Source organism: Wyeomyia smithii, chromosome 1 (assembly GCF_029784165.1).
Source record: "Wyeomyia smithii strain HCP4-BCI-WySm-NY-G18 chromosome 1, ASM2978416v1, whole genome shotgun sequence".
Classification (NCBI taxonomy): domain Eukaryota; kingdom Metazoa; phylum Arthropoda; class Insecta; order Diptera; family Culicidae; genus Wyeomyia; species Wyeomyia smithii.
In genome coordinates this window covers 133,576,247-133,593,153 of record NC_073694.1, presented here as the reverse complement: position 1 = coordinate 133,593,153, position 16,907 = coordinate 133,576,247, and the positions used below count along the sequence as shown (strand labels likewise).

Below are 16,907 nucleotides of genomic sequence, written 5' to 3'. Positions count from 1 at the left end.
TACAGTGTTGAGAAAACCAATTTGATTTTACACGGGTTTACACGTTGACTAGTGTGCGTAGGTTGAAAGTCATTTATCCGAGCCTTTGGCATCCCTATACCGAGTAACAGTGAATGACAATGAACTCATGTCCTGGGCTCAAATTAATTTGTGCCCGCTGTCAGCAGTAAGATGAAGATGTATGAAGAGAAGCGGTGATATGCTATCTCGTTTTTACATACGTTGAGATGTTAGCCCTTGAAACATGGCGTGATGCCAAAGGGGTGCATTTATCTTTATACAAGTACTAATCGATAAACAATGGTAGTTTTTAGCAATTGATCGACAGTCGAAAATAAAAAAAATCGAACATCACTATACGCTACATGGCCTAAACTAGAGATACTCAGTGGGAGAGATAAGCGATGAAAAAAGCCGCCAATTTGGCAACTAGATTTCACATGTCAGAGGTGCCAGATCTCTTCTCAAAGCGCAATATGGAATAAATTTTTCATTTAACTCGAATAACTGATGGTGACGGTGGGAGTCCTGAGAAATAATAAAGAGCATCATAAAAACCGCGAAATTGTGAAATTATATGTTTATGTCTAATTTGATATACTCTCACCATTATTTTGTTGACCATACAAAAGGTTTGTGAACCACCAGTTGAAAATCAGTATGATACAGCAGATTTTTAAGCATTCTCAATGCATTGTTTAGTAATAAAACATGAAAAACGTGTAAAGAAAAAATATTCTTTATTGTACCTGATTGCAATACCTTTTAATGTGTCACCTTTCTTGTTCGTTTGGCTCAGTTTTTGACATGTTCGTTTGGCTCACAACATTCTCTTCGCATATCTCTCCCTCTGAGTATTGCTAGCCTAAACTAGAGATACTCATAGCGAATTTCTTTATTCCACTGTGTGCGGGCAAAACTGCCGAGGAATAATGAAACGTCATCGCTATTTAAGACGCAAGTAAGAAAGAGATGCCAGATAATTGTTTACGAACTAAGCACGTGCGGTGGTGGGTTGAAGCTGACAAATTTTACAGTGCTCCTCGGGCAGCACGGCAGGTCAAAATCGAGCGAATAAAGAAGGGTTTTGACAGAAGGGAGGTGCCAGATCTCTTCTCAAAGCGCAACGTTGATTATTTTTTTCATTCGACTCGTATAACTGATGGTCACGGTGGAAGTCCTGGGGAATGATAATGTTCCGAAATAGCGGAGTTGTATGAGGAACCGAATTCTTTTTAGCAGCACGCAGTTTTTAGCGAATGCAGCTTTTAGCTGTGAAATATTTATTTTTAGTTGATGTTTTAAAAAATACATCTAATGCGACTTACAAAAATCGGTCTTTCCTCTAATAATAAAGGCAAAATTCTGCTTTCCTTCACGGATTCAGGGATTTACGTAAACCCTGCTCAGACACAGTCTGTAAGGTTAGATTGCTAATTTTATAATTAATTTTTACTCACGTAGTAACTCGTAACTCAATCCTATTTTTTAATCTCTAATTCTATTTAACGACAAATTTTATTCAATAAGAAAAAATTTAATATATCTTTAATTGTTATTCACTGATCTATTGTAATTTAATTCTAATTCGCAACTTCACTCTAAAAAGGTGTATGCTGTTGGTCTCCTAATCGTCGTCTGCTGCTTCCGCCTGCTTGACAGCTCCACTTTCGTTTTGGGTAGCAACTTCTTTATCGGAGATATTGGTAGCTGGCATAGCAGTGTCGCCAGAGCCAACATCCTCCCCCCCGTAACACTGACCCTCTGGGTCTGTTTTACATTTTTCTTCTACCTCTAATACCGCCAGCTTATTCACCACCCTACGAATCAACCCCCTCGCAGTTTGTACTATAGCCTGACGGATCCTCCCATCACTGCTTCTGATGACTTCGACAACTCGACCTCTTTCCCAGGTGCTTCTGATCGCCTCGTCTACCAAAACAACCAAGTCACCAGAGGTTATTGGTTTTCCCTCCGCAAACCATTTCGTTCGCTTAGCAATAGTAGGCAAATACTCTCGTACCCACCTCCTCCAAAAGGTGGCCAAGTACAATTCAGTTTGACTCCAAGACTTTTGCAATATGGCCACATTGTTTCTTGATTGAGGCACTAGCTGGTGAGCCCCATTTGAGCTGCCTAATAAAAAGTGATTCGGGGTCAATGCTTCACTTTCTTCAGAGGCGATTGGCAGATATGTGAGCGGGCGACTATTCACTATACCTTCTGCTTCTATCACCAGTGTTTCTAAACTTTCATCATCCAATTTTGCATGACTCTGGTACGCAGCGTTCATGCCATTTTTTATTGAGCGCACCATGCGCTCCCACGCGCCCCCCATGTGGGGTGTACCGGGAGTGATAAACATCCACTTGGTTGAAGTGCTGGTGAAGGTAATGGCTAGCTCTTCCATCTGCTCCTGCAATAATCTATTTGCTCCCTGAAAGTTCGTTCCGTTATCGGAGTAAATAGTAGCTGGTGATCCACGACGAACGACGAACCTGCGAATGCTTTTTATACAGGAACTAGTGCTGAGGCTGTGAACCACCTCAACATGAACTGCTCGTATAGTAAGGCAGGTGAACACCGCAATCCAACGTTTCGCATTGCTCCTACCAATTTTCACCACTAAGGGTCCGAATAAATCCAAACCGGTATGCGTAAATGGTCGTTCAAATGAAGCCAGACGTACAGCTGGCAACGGTGCCATTCGGGGGATGCTGGGTTTTACGTTGTACACTTTACACCATTGGCATGCTTTAGCGACCTGCTTCACGGCAACTCTTAGTTGCGGCACGTAGTATTTTTGACGAACCTCGTTCACGACTGTTTCGTGGTTGCAATGGCGAAATCTGCGATGGTAATCATCCAACATGAGATAAGTAAATCTATGTTTTCTGGGGAGTATAATTGGAAACTTAGAGCTTTCTGTCACGTTGGGGGCGGCTGTTATGCGCCCTTCCATCCGCAAAATTCCAAAGGTATCAAGCATAGGCGACAACCTGTACAAGCTGCTTGATTTTTCAAGCTGTAATTGTTTATCCGTCGAGTTTTGTTGGTTGTGCGTTAGAAGCACCATTTCGTCTGGAAACGCTTGCCATTGCGATAAACAAATCAGTGTCCGTTGCCCTTTAAGCAGCTCCTCCGAACTCAAATAGCTGCTGTTCTGTCTTTTCACGATCGACATTTGTTTTCGGGAGTCGAAAACGCGATGTACGTATGCGGCTGAGCCAATCAGGCGTGACAGACGTGAGTACCGCTGTAGGTCGAACACCATTCCGGGTATGGAAATATGGCGGTGTACGTGACACGGTCGCAACTCTTCTTCCGTGGGTAACAATTTAGTTTTCTCACGAGGCCATTCGTTTGGGGAACCTTTCAAAAACTCCGGCCCATTGAACCAAGCGCCAGCTATGTTTTTGCATGGACCCTTCCCCCACTTTGTTGCCATATCAGCTGGGTTTAGTTTGGTTGGCACCCAATGCCACTCTCGTACGTTGGATGCCTCGAGTAACTCTCCTACTCTACATGCCACGTATTGTTTGTACTTTCGATGATCGGCGCGCAGCCAGGACAAAACGGTGGTTGAATCACTCCAAAGAAAACGCTGTTGAATCTTGACGCTGTGGCTCTGTTCAACAAATTGCATTAACCTTACTCCCAGCACGGCGGCCCGTAACTCCAGTCGAGGAATTGACAAAGGTTTTAGTGGTGCCACTTTCGTCTTCGCGGCAACCAGTGTGCACTCCACTATACCGTCTGGGTTTGTGATCCAAAAATAGGCTGCAGCGGCATAAGCTACTTCGCTTGCGTCTGCAAATATATGCAACTGGAGGTTTTGATAGTGGCGAACGGTTGCATTCTGAAAATAGCATCGGGGAATGCGTATCTCTCCGATATCCTGGAAAAGGCTCGCCCATCGAGTCCAACGTTCAAAATCAGCATCATCGACTTTCTCGTCCCACTGCGTTCCTTTTCGCCAAATATCTTGCAGCAAAATTTTCCCATGCACAAGCAGCGCGCTCCACAGGCCCAGTGGATCAAAAAAAACCATTAGACATTTCAACAGTTGTCTCTTGGTTGGCCGCTCTCCCTCGTCGATTAATTTCTGGATAGCTTCTTGTACTACTGTGGACAAACATAAAATGTCCTCATTGGTCCACCACATCATCCCCAGTACGCGCTGGAATTCTTTTCTGTTCGACTTAATATCCTGACTGGACGACGGTTTTATTTCACCGAGACGGTGCAGTACTTCAGTGCTGTTGGATAGCCAGTTTCTCAATTCAAAGCCAGCATTGGCATGTATTAACCGCATCTCCTCAGAGACTCTGATCGCCTCTTCTATGCTTTCGTAACTTTCCAGCAAATCGTCTACGTAGTGGTTTTTTATTATTCCCTCCACTGCTCGGGGATACTGTTCTTGAAACTCCTTCGCATTCTTGTTTTTGACAAATTGTGCGGACGCCGGGGAGCATGTTGATCCGAAGTTCGCCACATCCATCAAATAAGTTTCTGGGGGACACGACGGATCTTTCCGCCACAGGAACCTCTGCGAATGCCGATCTTCGGCACGAATTAGGATCTGGTGGAACATTTCCTTTATATCTGCTGAAACCGCTACTTTAAACTGCCGTAAGCGCGACAAAACAGCTGGTAAGACGGTCAATTGGTCTGGTCCCTTCAACAGGAGCGTATTTAGTGATATACCTCCCACCTTCGCTGCTGCGTCCCATATTAAACGAACCTTTTCAGGTTTTTTAGGGTTTATAACAACCCCGACCGGCAATTACCAGATCCGATCTTTGTTCTCCAGTACCAGTTCCGCTTCTGTCGCGCGGTGTGCATATCCTTTCGCCTGGTATTCCATCAGCTGTCTTTCGATATTCTCCCGTAACTTAGGCTCCCGGTCCATTCGCTTCTCGAGACACTGCAGCCGGCGCAGTGCCATGGAATAGCTGTCAGGAAACTGTACCCGATCGTACTTCCACAAGAGCCCCGTTTCAAAGCGGCTCCCAACTCGGACCGTTGTTTTCTCCAAAATTTGTTGAGCCCGCTTCTCTACCGCGGATAGCAGAGTTATTGTAGATTGAACGGCAACATCTTCAAGTGTGAAGTAATCCTTTACTATTTTGTGTAGTTCATCGTCGTTAGTGCAACTACAAGAATGGCAGTTCAGCGATTGCTTCGTGTTTTGTCCGTCATGGCCGCCATAAACGCACCATCCCAATCTAGTTTTCGCAGCAACCGGCTCACGACAGCTTCCTTCCTTCACCTTTAAGGGAACGATCAAATTCAAATTGTTCACACCAATAAGCAACCGAGGCGTAGCATTTACATAGCTAGCTACGGGAAGCCCTCGTAGGTGTTGGTATTTTGCCACTAATTTTTCGTACGACAGAGTTTGTTTCGGAAGTGAAAGTTCCTTAACTGAGCGTACATCATTTAGAGGATACATACTCTGTCCGCCAACCGCGGAAATTGATAGAGACACTTGCTGTGATGTTGTTTCCATTCTAGTTACGTTACCCGTCCACATTAGGCACAGCGGTCGCTTGTCACCGTGCACACCAAGTTGATTCACCAAAGTCTCCTCAATCAATGTCATTGACGAGCCGTCATCAAGAAATGCGAACGTATTAACCACTATGCGTGGCCCGAAGAGAGTCACCGGTATGATACGGAAAAACAGCGATTGCTCTACTTGTCGATGTGTGTAGTTTTCACCAGAAGATATGTACGGCGGGCGGCTCAGTGCATTATTGGATCTCATAGTGTGAAGCAAAGGATGATGACGGTATTGACATCCATTCGTCCCACAGTAACTCGAACGCCTGCAGCTCCTCCTGCCATGGTCACACAAACAGTTCCGACACAGTCTCTTGGCATTAATGTATTTCCAACGTTCATCGACAGATAACGCTTTGAATGTTTTGCAATCGTGCACACGATGTCCAGTTTTCTTACATACGTAGCACAGTCTTTCCTTGTCACGCACCTCCTCTGTTATGTCTGAGTGTGCGTTGAAAGTTCCGCGATATTTTGGTTTTAATTTTTCTCCGGACTCACTCTTGATATTTCTTCGTTCATACATTGTCACTTTACTCGCAGATATCACGATGTTTGACATGAAGTCTCCGAAAGTTTTCAAATTAACTTCCGAAACGTTTCGCAAAAAATTACCCCACTCCATCTTTATATGAGCGGGAAGTTTTCCAACCAATTCCATCAAGAGTGTTGGGTTAGACAAATGCGCGAGTTGCCCTGCAGCTTCAAGATGATCACAGAGGCTTTGCACTGCCATCCCGAAATCGATAAGCGTTTCTAGTCTATCGGCTTTCGGCACGGGCACGGAACAAACTTTCTCCAGTAGCGCCTGTATAAGCAGCTCTGGTCTTCCATAGAGCAAATACAAGGTATCTAATACGTGCGGAACTGACTCCGGAAGAAGAAGGCGGCTTTGTACCGATTCATAGGCAGCACCTTTGAGGCTGCGTTGGAGACGACATAAATTTTCAGCACTAGTGTATCCACAAGCAAGCGTCGAATTTGTAAAGCTGCTTATGAACACAGGCCAATCGGCAGGGTTGCCCGAAAACTGAGGCAAATCCCGTGACATAACCTGACGAGCGGCTAGCTGCGAGGGGGTGGGGATATATTCGGTAATTTTCGAAAATTCGATGGGGGTTGTTACATCTTCGTGTAGTGAATCAGTACTTGATTGAAACTGAACACTTGGGTTTGGTTTAGGTAAAGCGGTGGAGTATCGTGGTGGTATTGGTTTCGGTTTGGTTTGAAACATTTTACCAAACTGATCAATTAAACTTTGAAAATTTCCATCTTCAGCCGATGGGGCGGATTTCTTATTTATTGTTGGCTTACCTTGCTGCGGTGCTACGGGGGGTTCAGGAATGACTTTACCTTTTGCTTTCGAACGATTATCTCTTTGAGTAAGATTCGATTCATTTTGCAGCACCTTTGGTACTGCTCCTTTGCTCTTCTCCAAAATAGTACTTTCCCTCGATTCGTTAGCGGTTGTTGCCAGCATGGATGAACTACTTGGGTTCATCAGTTGTTGCTGAAACTTGGCGAACAAAACTGCTGCATTATCGGTGTGTACAGCAGCAAATTCTTTATTAAACTGTAAAGATGATTGCAAGTTAGTTGGGTGCTTCTTTGCCCCAATCGACTGCCTAAGCTGAGACAGTATCGATGGATGTCTCAATGGACTGGATGCGGGAGCAATCATATCGGCAGCAGCAACTTCGATAGGGTCGAGTGGTGCGGGGGGCAGCGTCGAGGAGGCGGCTTTGTTGTCCTCAGTGTGGCCTACTGCGCCTTCAGCTTGACCTGCGTTCTCGTCGATCCACTTCCTCACCTTATCATTGTTGGCCCGTTTACTTGCTCGTGTCCGGACACTAACGGTCTCCTCAGACGCATCCAGTTCAGCCTCAATAAGCTTGTATTTTTCTTCGATGTATTTTCGCTCCACTTCACGCTGCTCGTTCAGCTTCTGGACCTGCAACGCAAGGCGAGTCGAACTTGCCACGGATGACACAGTGCGTATAGATGATACATCGTGCACACACAAACGACAGCTCCAGTGTCGATCGGCTATAGAAGGCGTAACTCCAGCACAAGATAGATGCCACCATGCATCACATGTGTCGCACTGGACGAAATTATCATCGCTGTCCGGGCGGTCGCAATTCACGCAGCTCGATAAGTCCGCATTGGGTGTATTTGTTATCTCGTTATCGGCAGCTGTGCTATCCATGATCGATCGATTTTTCTAAAAGATTGTTCCGAAATAGCGGAGTTGTATGAGGAACCGAATTCTTTTTAGCAGCACACAGTTTTTAGCGAATGCAGCTTTTAGCTGTGGAATATTTATTTTTAGTTGATGTTTTAAAAAATACATCTAATGCGACTTACAAAAATCGGTCTTTCCTCTAATAATAAAGGCAAAATTCTGCTTTCCTTCACGGATTCAGGGATTTACGTAAACCCTGCTCAGACACAGTCTGTTAGGTTAGATTGCTAATTTTATAATTAATTTTGACTCACGTAGTAACTCGTAACTCAATCCTATTTTTTAATCTCTGTGCACCACAAAAACCGTGAAGGTGTTAAATTTTATGTTAATGTATAATTTTATATACTTTCACCATAATTGATCATTATTTTGTTGACCATACAATAGGTCTTTGAACCACCAGTTAAAAATCACTGTGATAAAGCAATTTTGAAGCATTCTCGATTCATTGTTTAGCAAAAGAACATGAAAAACGTGTGAAAATAGATATAACCTCTTTTGTACCTGATTGCAATATCTTTCAATGTGTTATCTGAATATTGCTAGCCTGAACCATGATGTATAAAGACATGGTGTAACGATATGTCAAAAGCAGAATCGGCCATATTGGAAAAAATCACCAGCGAGTAGGTTTGTTTATAAACAACTAGGGCACAAAAATTATCGCATCTCATAATATATAATTTGGATACATTAAAATATAAATATGGCAATGCTGCATACCTATAAAATCCTATCTCTGCTGTTGCTAGCCGTGGCGTCCGCACCTGGGAGGGAGAAACGGATACGAAGCTGTGTGAGTGTCAAAATGAACCAGAATGAGCTGTCATTGACTGTCAATTTGAACCAAGGAAAAATAAGCATTTTTTTGCGATGAGTATTGTTATAACTAATCGGTATCGCGTTGCTCGAAAAAATATTCATCGCAAACAGTTTTTGTATTCATTGTCGTTTTACAAAAAAATTTGGTTTGTTTTCACGTAAAATAATAAATTTCATAAGCTTTAAGTAATAATCATGCTAGCGTACTTCGATTATCAAACTTGCGCTTCTCATGATTTAAGGCTTTGGTTACAATTTCGAACACACTTCATCACGGTCAAACTCGAAACTTTGAAAAAACTTTTATACAATGGCAAATTGAAGGAAACACAGATTCGAAAAATTAGTCTGTAATATTTGCACATTCAGTATTCCTTCGTTTGAGTCATGCATGCGTTACAGCAAGAAGATAGTTACACGCTAGCAGAAAACGACGCATGTGCGTGTTCTCTGTTTTGAGTGTAGTATTCGTTCTCCCTCCCAGGTCCGCACCATACGAGTGTATACGCTAGCAAAGATGACTAGAACAAGATACCTGACTCTTACAGAATTCATCGGACATGATTGTCAATGCGCACGAGCAAAAGTCGAACTAATTTATACACTGTTAATTTGATGTATACTTGGCGTCAAAACCAACTGAGGACAAGGCCAAGACATGACTGCTGAAAGATGAAACAATTTTTTAGTATCCATGTGGACGACTGCACGGTGCTGCCATCTTAAAAATGATAAAAATGTGTACGAATGTTTAGTTTATTATCGGCGCACTTGTAACAATAAGTTCAATTTAACTTATCGTTGCTTGACACCAACCACATTAGCTAAAGTTTATTGTGCTACTTTACACAAATCATTACATTTGCCTCATATTTATATGAATATGTACCGGGTTTGTATATTCTGTTCTTTTTTACAACAACCGAAAGTGTGAGAAAACGATATGTTTATATATGACAATATAGAGCGTTGATGAGAGTGTTGTACATAATTTATGTCCTCGCTACTTTTGGAAATATCATCTACACTATTTAAATTACAATTTCCCAGGGGATATTTTCTGTTATATATGAAGACGTTCGAGAATTATAAACACGACTCCCATATTACCTGGCTGGCGACATATCAAACTTTAAGTTTTAGTAAAATGGGACCCGAAAATAAATATAACCCCACAATATAAACCCCCACTCTGACAGTCAATTTCACACTTTTTTTCGTACTTTAAAGTGCAAGAAATATGGCAACACCATTAAGTGCAATAAATGGCAATATCGTTATCATTAATATCATTAAGCGTCGAGCTGACCAAACTGCTATACCTTTTTCAAATACAATCTTGAACAGCTCAACGATCGATGACGGACTATGCACTGTAAACGGTTTTGCTCGTAGTGACAATTTTATGAGAATTTAGGTCATCAGATGGCAGCACTAACCGTCGGAAAGTGGTCGTGTTAAAAATGTATGAAAAATCTGGAAGTTAGGAATCTTGTTCCATGTATCTTTGACACTAGATTAACCTACCTTGTCTTTCGTTATTCCCGCCCCGTGCTCAAATTTCCCGGAGGTCTTGGAGGGAGTACCAGCTGAAAATTTAGCCTTCGACAAAGAGCCTGTACAAACTGTAAAGGCCTTAGGAGTTTCTTGGGAGCCTACAACCGATTTAATTAGGTTTGATTTGGCTTCCTTCTCTACGAGCGGAAAGATTACCAAGAATCGAATTTTGTCTGTTATTGCTCAGCTATATGATCCTTTGGGATTAATTGCCCCTATTGTTGTACGCGCAAAAATATTTATGCAGCAACTTTGGTTGATTTGAATGTGGAAGTCCCCAGAGAGATCCGAATTATGTGGAAAATTTTTGTAGAAAGTCTACCCGATCTGGCCAATTTTTGGATTCCTAGGTTTGCTTTTGACATGGGTGATGTGCAGCTGCATTGCTTCACGGATGCAACGGAATCAGCTTATGGTGCTTGCATCTACGCCCGAACAGTGATGGCTAACAGGCCGACCAGAATTATATTACTGGCAGCTAAATCAAAAGTAGCACCATTACAGAAACGCAGTATCCCCCGATTGGAATTATGCGCTGTGCGACTTGGTGCTCGAATGGCATCGAGAGTCATCGTGTCTCTGAATCTGGAGTCTGCACCTATTTTTTATTGGACCGACTCGATGGTGGTTGTCTACTGGTTTCGTGCACCACCACAGACCTGGAAAACCTTTGTGGCTAACCGAGTGACAGAAATTCACACTCTAACAAAAAATGCTATGTGGTTGCATGTACCCGGTGTGGATAACCCAGCAGACTTTGTTTCGAGAGGATTGACCGTACAACAATTTCTGAGCTGCAAAAGTTGGACGAACGGACTCAATTGGTTGGAGGGAGGAGAGGAGTGTTGGCCAAAGATGGATATCTCGCGAGTTACTGATGATGATGGAGACATAGAGCGTAAAACTACTACACTGTTCCTGCAAAGTCCACGACAACTTAACACTCTATCAACTCGCTCATTTACGTACAATCGGCTATTGCGTACGACGGCTTACTGTTTACGATTACGATATGCGAAAAAAGAAATGAGACCATCTACCATAACCCTCACACCTAACGAAATTGAATATGCTCGGGATTGTCTGGTGAAAACTGTTCAAGCTGAATGTTTCAGAACAGAACTTCTCCTGCTTAAAAAAGGGAGACCAGTATCCAAAACCTCGTCACTAAAGCTTCTGAGCCCGTTTGTGGACACATCGGGTATAATCCGAGTCGGTGGCCGGCTAAAATTGTCCGAACAGTCCTATAGCACGAAACACCAAATTTTGCTTCCTGATTTCCACCGATTTACCCGCCTGCTTCTGTTATCGTACCACATAAAACTAATACACGGAGAAATTTCGCTAACATTGGGATTAGTTCGAAACGAATATGGGCCTACGAATGGCAGAAGGGCTGTTCGTAGTGTAGTACGAACTTGCTACCGTTGTACCCGTTTGAACCCACAACCACTGCAACAACCTGTGGGACAGCTACCGGTCGCACGCATTACCCCAAGTCGTCCTTTCGCATCCACTGGAATAGACTATTGTGTTCCGGTGTTTGTTAAGTCCCCTAAACGCAAAACTGCTCCCACCAAAGCCTATATTGCCCTGTTCATTTGCTTCAGTACAAAGGCTGTACATATTGAGCTCGTGGGGAATCTATCCACAGCATCCTTTCTCTCGGCTCTCCAACGGTTCGTGGCCAGACGTGGTAAGCCCGAGAATATTTACTCCGACAATGCCACGAATTTTGTCGGTGCTCGAAATGAATTACATGCTCTTTACAAAATGCTCTCGAATTCCAACGAAACTGATCACATCGCTACTGCTCTCGCAACTGACGGAATACGATGGTATATGATCCCACCTCGGGCCCCCAACTTTGGTGGTTTATGGGAGGCCGCTGTGAAGGTGGCAAAGAATCATTTAGTTCGGCAGTTAGGCAGCACGTCTCTGTTATATGAAGATTTAGTAACGATTTTGACCCAGATTGAAGGAGCAATGAATTCTAGATCCCTTGGCGCCTTTGTCAGAGGATTCCCTCGATGTTGAAGCTATCACGCCGAACCATTTTTTGATTGGTTCACAATTGCATGTTCTACCCCATTCGGATTTGAAAGACGTGCCTACGAATCGGTTGAAAAACCGGTACCAGGTTATCCAGCAGAAACAGCAGCTGTTTTGGTACCATTGGCAAACGGAGTATCTTAAAGAGTTGCAACGACATGCTAATATTAATCAGCGGCGAATCGAGCTTAAGGTCGGTCAAGTGATGATTCTTCAAGACAACCTCTTACCCCCCGTTCGCTGGCCGCTAGTGCGTATCGTGAGCCTGCACCCTGGTGAAGATGGTGTGACCCTAGTAGTAACAGTGCGCACATCAACAGGTGCAATCTTCAAGCGAGCTGTTGTAAAATTGTGCCCATTACCTATGGTGGGCCAGGAGGACTTCTCAGCGAATCCCACCCATACGCTCCAGGACAACGTAGAGGGCTCGTCGAAACCGATTACAACTAAATAATGCGAAAAACAAATATGATAACTTACAATATAATGATATAGATTCTAGTGAAATGTTCCATTTCAGGTGGCCGACTATGATTAGTTCTAGAATAATTTGAATTTTAATTTCGCTTCTACAGAATCCAACTACCGCTCATCAAGAAAATCGTATTCTCATTTTATCTTGTCAAACGTAGCTCGACGTATTATTAGTCGGACTGTGAGTTATCGATAGCTTTCAGCAGTTCCTTCTCCGATGGCCAGATAGGTTTTGCTCTTGTTTCAGAAAACAGTCGACCATCAGCAGTAAGAAGGATAGCGTGATTAAAAATAAAAAGTTTTCTTCGCTACAATTAATAATTTTTTGATACACAATAAACCGGTTATAAGTAATAAAAGGATACGCGTAGTGTGTTGTTTATATAGCTCGAGATACAATTCCCTGATAAAACAATATATATATATATATATATATATATATATATATATATATATATATATATATATATATATATATATATATATATATTTATATATATATATATATATATATATATATATATATATATATATATATATATATTTATATATATATATATATATATATATATATATATATATATATATATATATATATAAATATATATATATATATATATATATATATATATATATATATATATATATATATATATATATATATATATATATATATATAAATATATATATATATATATATATATATATATATATATTTATATATATATATATATATATATATATATATATATATATATATATATATATATATATATATATATATATATATATATATATATATATTTATGGCAGAGCTGTATGCCACCACGGGTCGGTATTTGGCGATTACCGTAGGCCACGGAAGTGCTCACTGCAAGCAACTGCAAGTCCCGGACCATCAGCGAGAGCTAGCCTAGGTTGAGGTGAGACTCAGGCATTGGGCCGCCGAATTCTCGCAAAAGCCACATTATCCGGAAGCAGCTCTGACGGAGCGAATAGTGCCGCTCCCACCACCCAAATGCACTAATTCGCCCATTGGGATTGATGCCAGTAAGTTCCCAATTACGGCAACTGGTCGCAACGTCATATGATAAGAGTCGGATTTTGTTTTCGTACTACGATTCTGGGCTGGCACCTGCGCCGAGTTCCCTTAGTAAGGTCGTGTGACAACGGCTTGAAACGGCGAGACAACAACCGGTGCAGGGGTCTCCGTCCCGTAAAACCTGGCAGGCCTTCCAGTACGTTCCAAATTCATTGCCCGGTGGGAACCGGGCAGGAGTGGGATCAGATGTCCTTTCCTGACTTGCGCCGGTCGGGGGTGTCATAGTTGCTCATAAGGCGCTATGGCAACCGCCCCTAGCCATGGCCTCACTGCTTCGGCATAGACTACCATGGGACCAGATAGGCGACCACTCCAGTATGGATAAGGATAGCGGCTGGAAGGGGGACCCACTTAACAAAAATGAACAATGAAAATAATGAAGATCAACAATTGGGCGCAGATGGGTTGAAAAACCCGTTTGCACGAGGAGGCATCCAGAGGTCTCCGCCGAGAAAGGCGGAGATGGATGCAGTAAAGGACGCCTGCGAAGACGGCAAAGGCAGTACGCCTACCGGATCGACGCAAGACATCGCAGTGGCTGGTCCACTGTTGATAAAGGCGGTCGGAAGACAACGAGACACGCTACCGAAGGTAGTAGCGCTGTCGGAGCAGCTCGATGCCATAATCGAGTTTGCGAAAAGTCGCACCAACACGACGAAGTACCTGAAGCAGGCTCTCTACATGCTTCGGTCCTCCGTCGATGCTGCGAAGAAGGAGCACGCCGAGCTCAAGGCAAGAGCAAGAAGGCGCGAAGCAGGGGCGACGCCCTCATACTCAAGACGGAGGGGTCCAAGTACTACGAAGTCTTGAAGAAAATGAGAGGCGAAACCCAGCTCAAGGATCTGGGAGCGGATGTGCGGACCATCCGTCGTTCTCGCACCGGCGAGATGATCCTTGAGCTCCGTAAGGATGCTAAAAGCAAGGGCGCTGCCTACAAGACGGTAGCCGAGCAGGTCCTCGGGAAAGATGTGCAAATTCGGGCACTCACCTCAGAGGTGACTCTCCAGCTCAAAAACCTGGATGAAATCACCGAGAGGTGCGATATTGCACAGGCCCTCAAGGAGAAGTGCGGAGTGGAAGTAGCCACTGAGGTAATTCGCCTCCGAAAGGGTCCAGCGGGGACCCAGGTGGCCACTTTCCGGCTTGCATCGGCCGATGCAACTCTGGCCCTGAAGACAGCCAAACTTAAGGTTGGCTGGTCAGTATGTCCCCTGAGCATACTCCAGCAGCCGGACGTTTGCTTCAGGTGTTTCGAGGGAGGACACAAGTCCTGGACCTGCAAGGGGCCCGATAGGAGCCAGTTATGTAGGCGTTGTGGTGGTGCTGGCCATAAAGCTAAAGACTGCGGGGAGCCTCCCAAGTGCTTGGTATGTACTGGAAAACGGGACGCCAAGCACTTTATGGGAGGGCCACGGTGCCCAGCCGGTAAGGCGGCCACGAAACCACGGGCGTGAGGGTGACACAATTGAACCTGAACCATTGCTATGCGGCACAGCAGCTGCTATACCAAGCAGCGCTGAATGCCACCACGGGTCGGTAATTGGCGATTACCGAAGGCCACGGAAGTGCTCACTGCTAGCAAGCAGTCCCGGACCATCAGCGGGAGCTAGCCTAGGTCGTGGCGAGATTCAGGCACTGGGCCGCTGAATTCTCGCAAAAGCCACACTGGCCGGAAGCAGCTCCGACGGAGCGAGTAGTTCCGCTCCCACCACCCAAATGCACTATACCGCCCATTGGGACTGATGCCAGTAATGTTCCCAATTACGGCAATTGGTCGCATCACTATAGGATAAGAGTCGGATTTCGTTTTCGTACCATGATTTTGGGCTGGCACCTGCGCCGAGCTCCCTTAGTAATGTCGTGTGATAACGGCTTGAACGGCGAGATTACAACCGGTGCAGGGGTCTCCGTCCCGTAAAACCTGGCAGGCCTTCCAGTACTTTCCGAGTCCATTGCCTGGTGGGAACCCGGCAGGAGTAGGATCAGATGTCTTTTCCTGACTTGCGCCGGTCGGGGGTGTCATAGTTGCCCATAAGGCGCTATGGCAGCCGCCCCTAGCCATGGCCTCACTGCTCCGGCATAGACTACCTTGGGACCATTTAGGCGACTACTCCATTATGGATAAGGATAGCGGCTGGTAGGGGGACCCAATAAAAAAAAAATGTTGAACTCAAAAACAAAAGAGACGAGTGCGGAGGGGTTACCAAATCCCTTCGCACGAGGTGGCATCCAGCGGTCTCCGCAGAAGAAGGCGGAGACGGATGCGGCGAAGTCTGGAGGTGGAAAAACGGCGAATCCGTCGGTGTCCACACCAGACATCTCGGTAGACGGTCCCTTGCTAGTCAAGGCCGTCGAAAGGTGTATGGACACGCGGCCAAGAGTGGCGGCGCTGTCTGAACAACTCGATGCCATAATCGAGTTCTTGGCGAACAGGCGAAATATCGCTGGCGACCTGAAGCAGAGCCTCCTCCTGCTTCGGAGCACCATTGATGAAGCCAGAAAGGAGCACGAAGAACTCGTAGCTCGGGTGAAGGCGGCCGAGAAAGCGGCCAGGACCGGGAGGGCGACTGCATCTAAAGAGGTGCAGACAGACGCCCCCTCGTTCGCTTCGGTCTGCTCCACGGGGCAGGTCGCTAAGCGAACGAGGCAGTCCCCGGGGGAAACGGCCCCCGGGAACACCAAGAAACGATTGGTCGTGCTACTCCCACGGGAACACACGCCAACCGGTTCAAGGTCCACCGCGGAAAAGGCACAGGTGGAGGCTACGGGCAACCCTTGGACTACCGTAGAGGGTAGGAAGCGTCGGGAAGGTGCGACGCGACATGATGGCGGAGCGGCCAGAGGACCAAAAAAGGTCAAAAAGGCGCGGAGTAGGGGTGATGCCCTCATACTCAAGACGGATGGGTCGAAGTACTCAGAAGTCTTGAAGAAGATGAGGGGGGAAACCCAGCTCAAGGATCTGGGGGCGGATGTGCGGATGTGCGGAGTATCCGCCGATCTCGCACTGGCGAGATGATACTTGAGCTCCGGAAGGACGCCAAGAACAAGGGGGCTACCTACAAAACGGTAGCTGAAAAGGTCCTAGAG

General features: G+C 44.8%; 2 protein-coding genes across 2 annotated transcripts; one reads left to right on the top strand and one right to left on the bottom strand.

The window, feature by feature from the left end:
* Nucleotides 1-1,627: 1,627 nt before the first annotated feature.
* On the bottom strand, nucleotides 1,628-4,594 carry LOC129717200 (uncharacterized). Its single transcript, XM_055667052.1, has one exon. The coding sequence runs from the start codon at nucleotides 4,592-4,594 to the stop codon at nucleotides 1,628-1,630; it is 2,967 nt and encodes a 988-aa protein (XP_055523027.1).
* Nucleotides 4,595-10,555: 5,961 nt separating this feature from the next.
* On the top strand, nucleotides 10,556-12,229 carry LOC129717199 (uncharacterized). The gene has a single exon (XM_055667051.1). It carries the CDS (start codon nucleotides 10,556-10,558, stop codon nucleotides 12,227-12,229), a length of 1,674 nt encoding a protein of 557 aa, XP_055523026.1.
* Nucleotides 12,230-16,907: the final 4,678 nt, after the last annotated feature.

What these genes read in the sequence shown, in the direction of transcription:
- LOC129717200 (XM_055667052.1), bottom strand. Translation starts at nt 4,594, where the DNA reads ATGTTCCACCAGATCCTAATTCGTGCCGAAGATCGGCATTCGCAGAGG.
- LOC129717199 (XM_055667051.1), top strand. Translation starts at nt 10,556, where the DNA reads ATGGGTGATGTGCAGCTGCATTGCTTCACGGATGCAACGGAATCAGCT.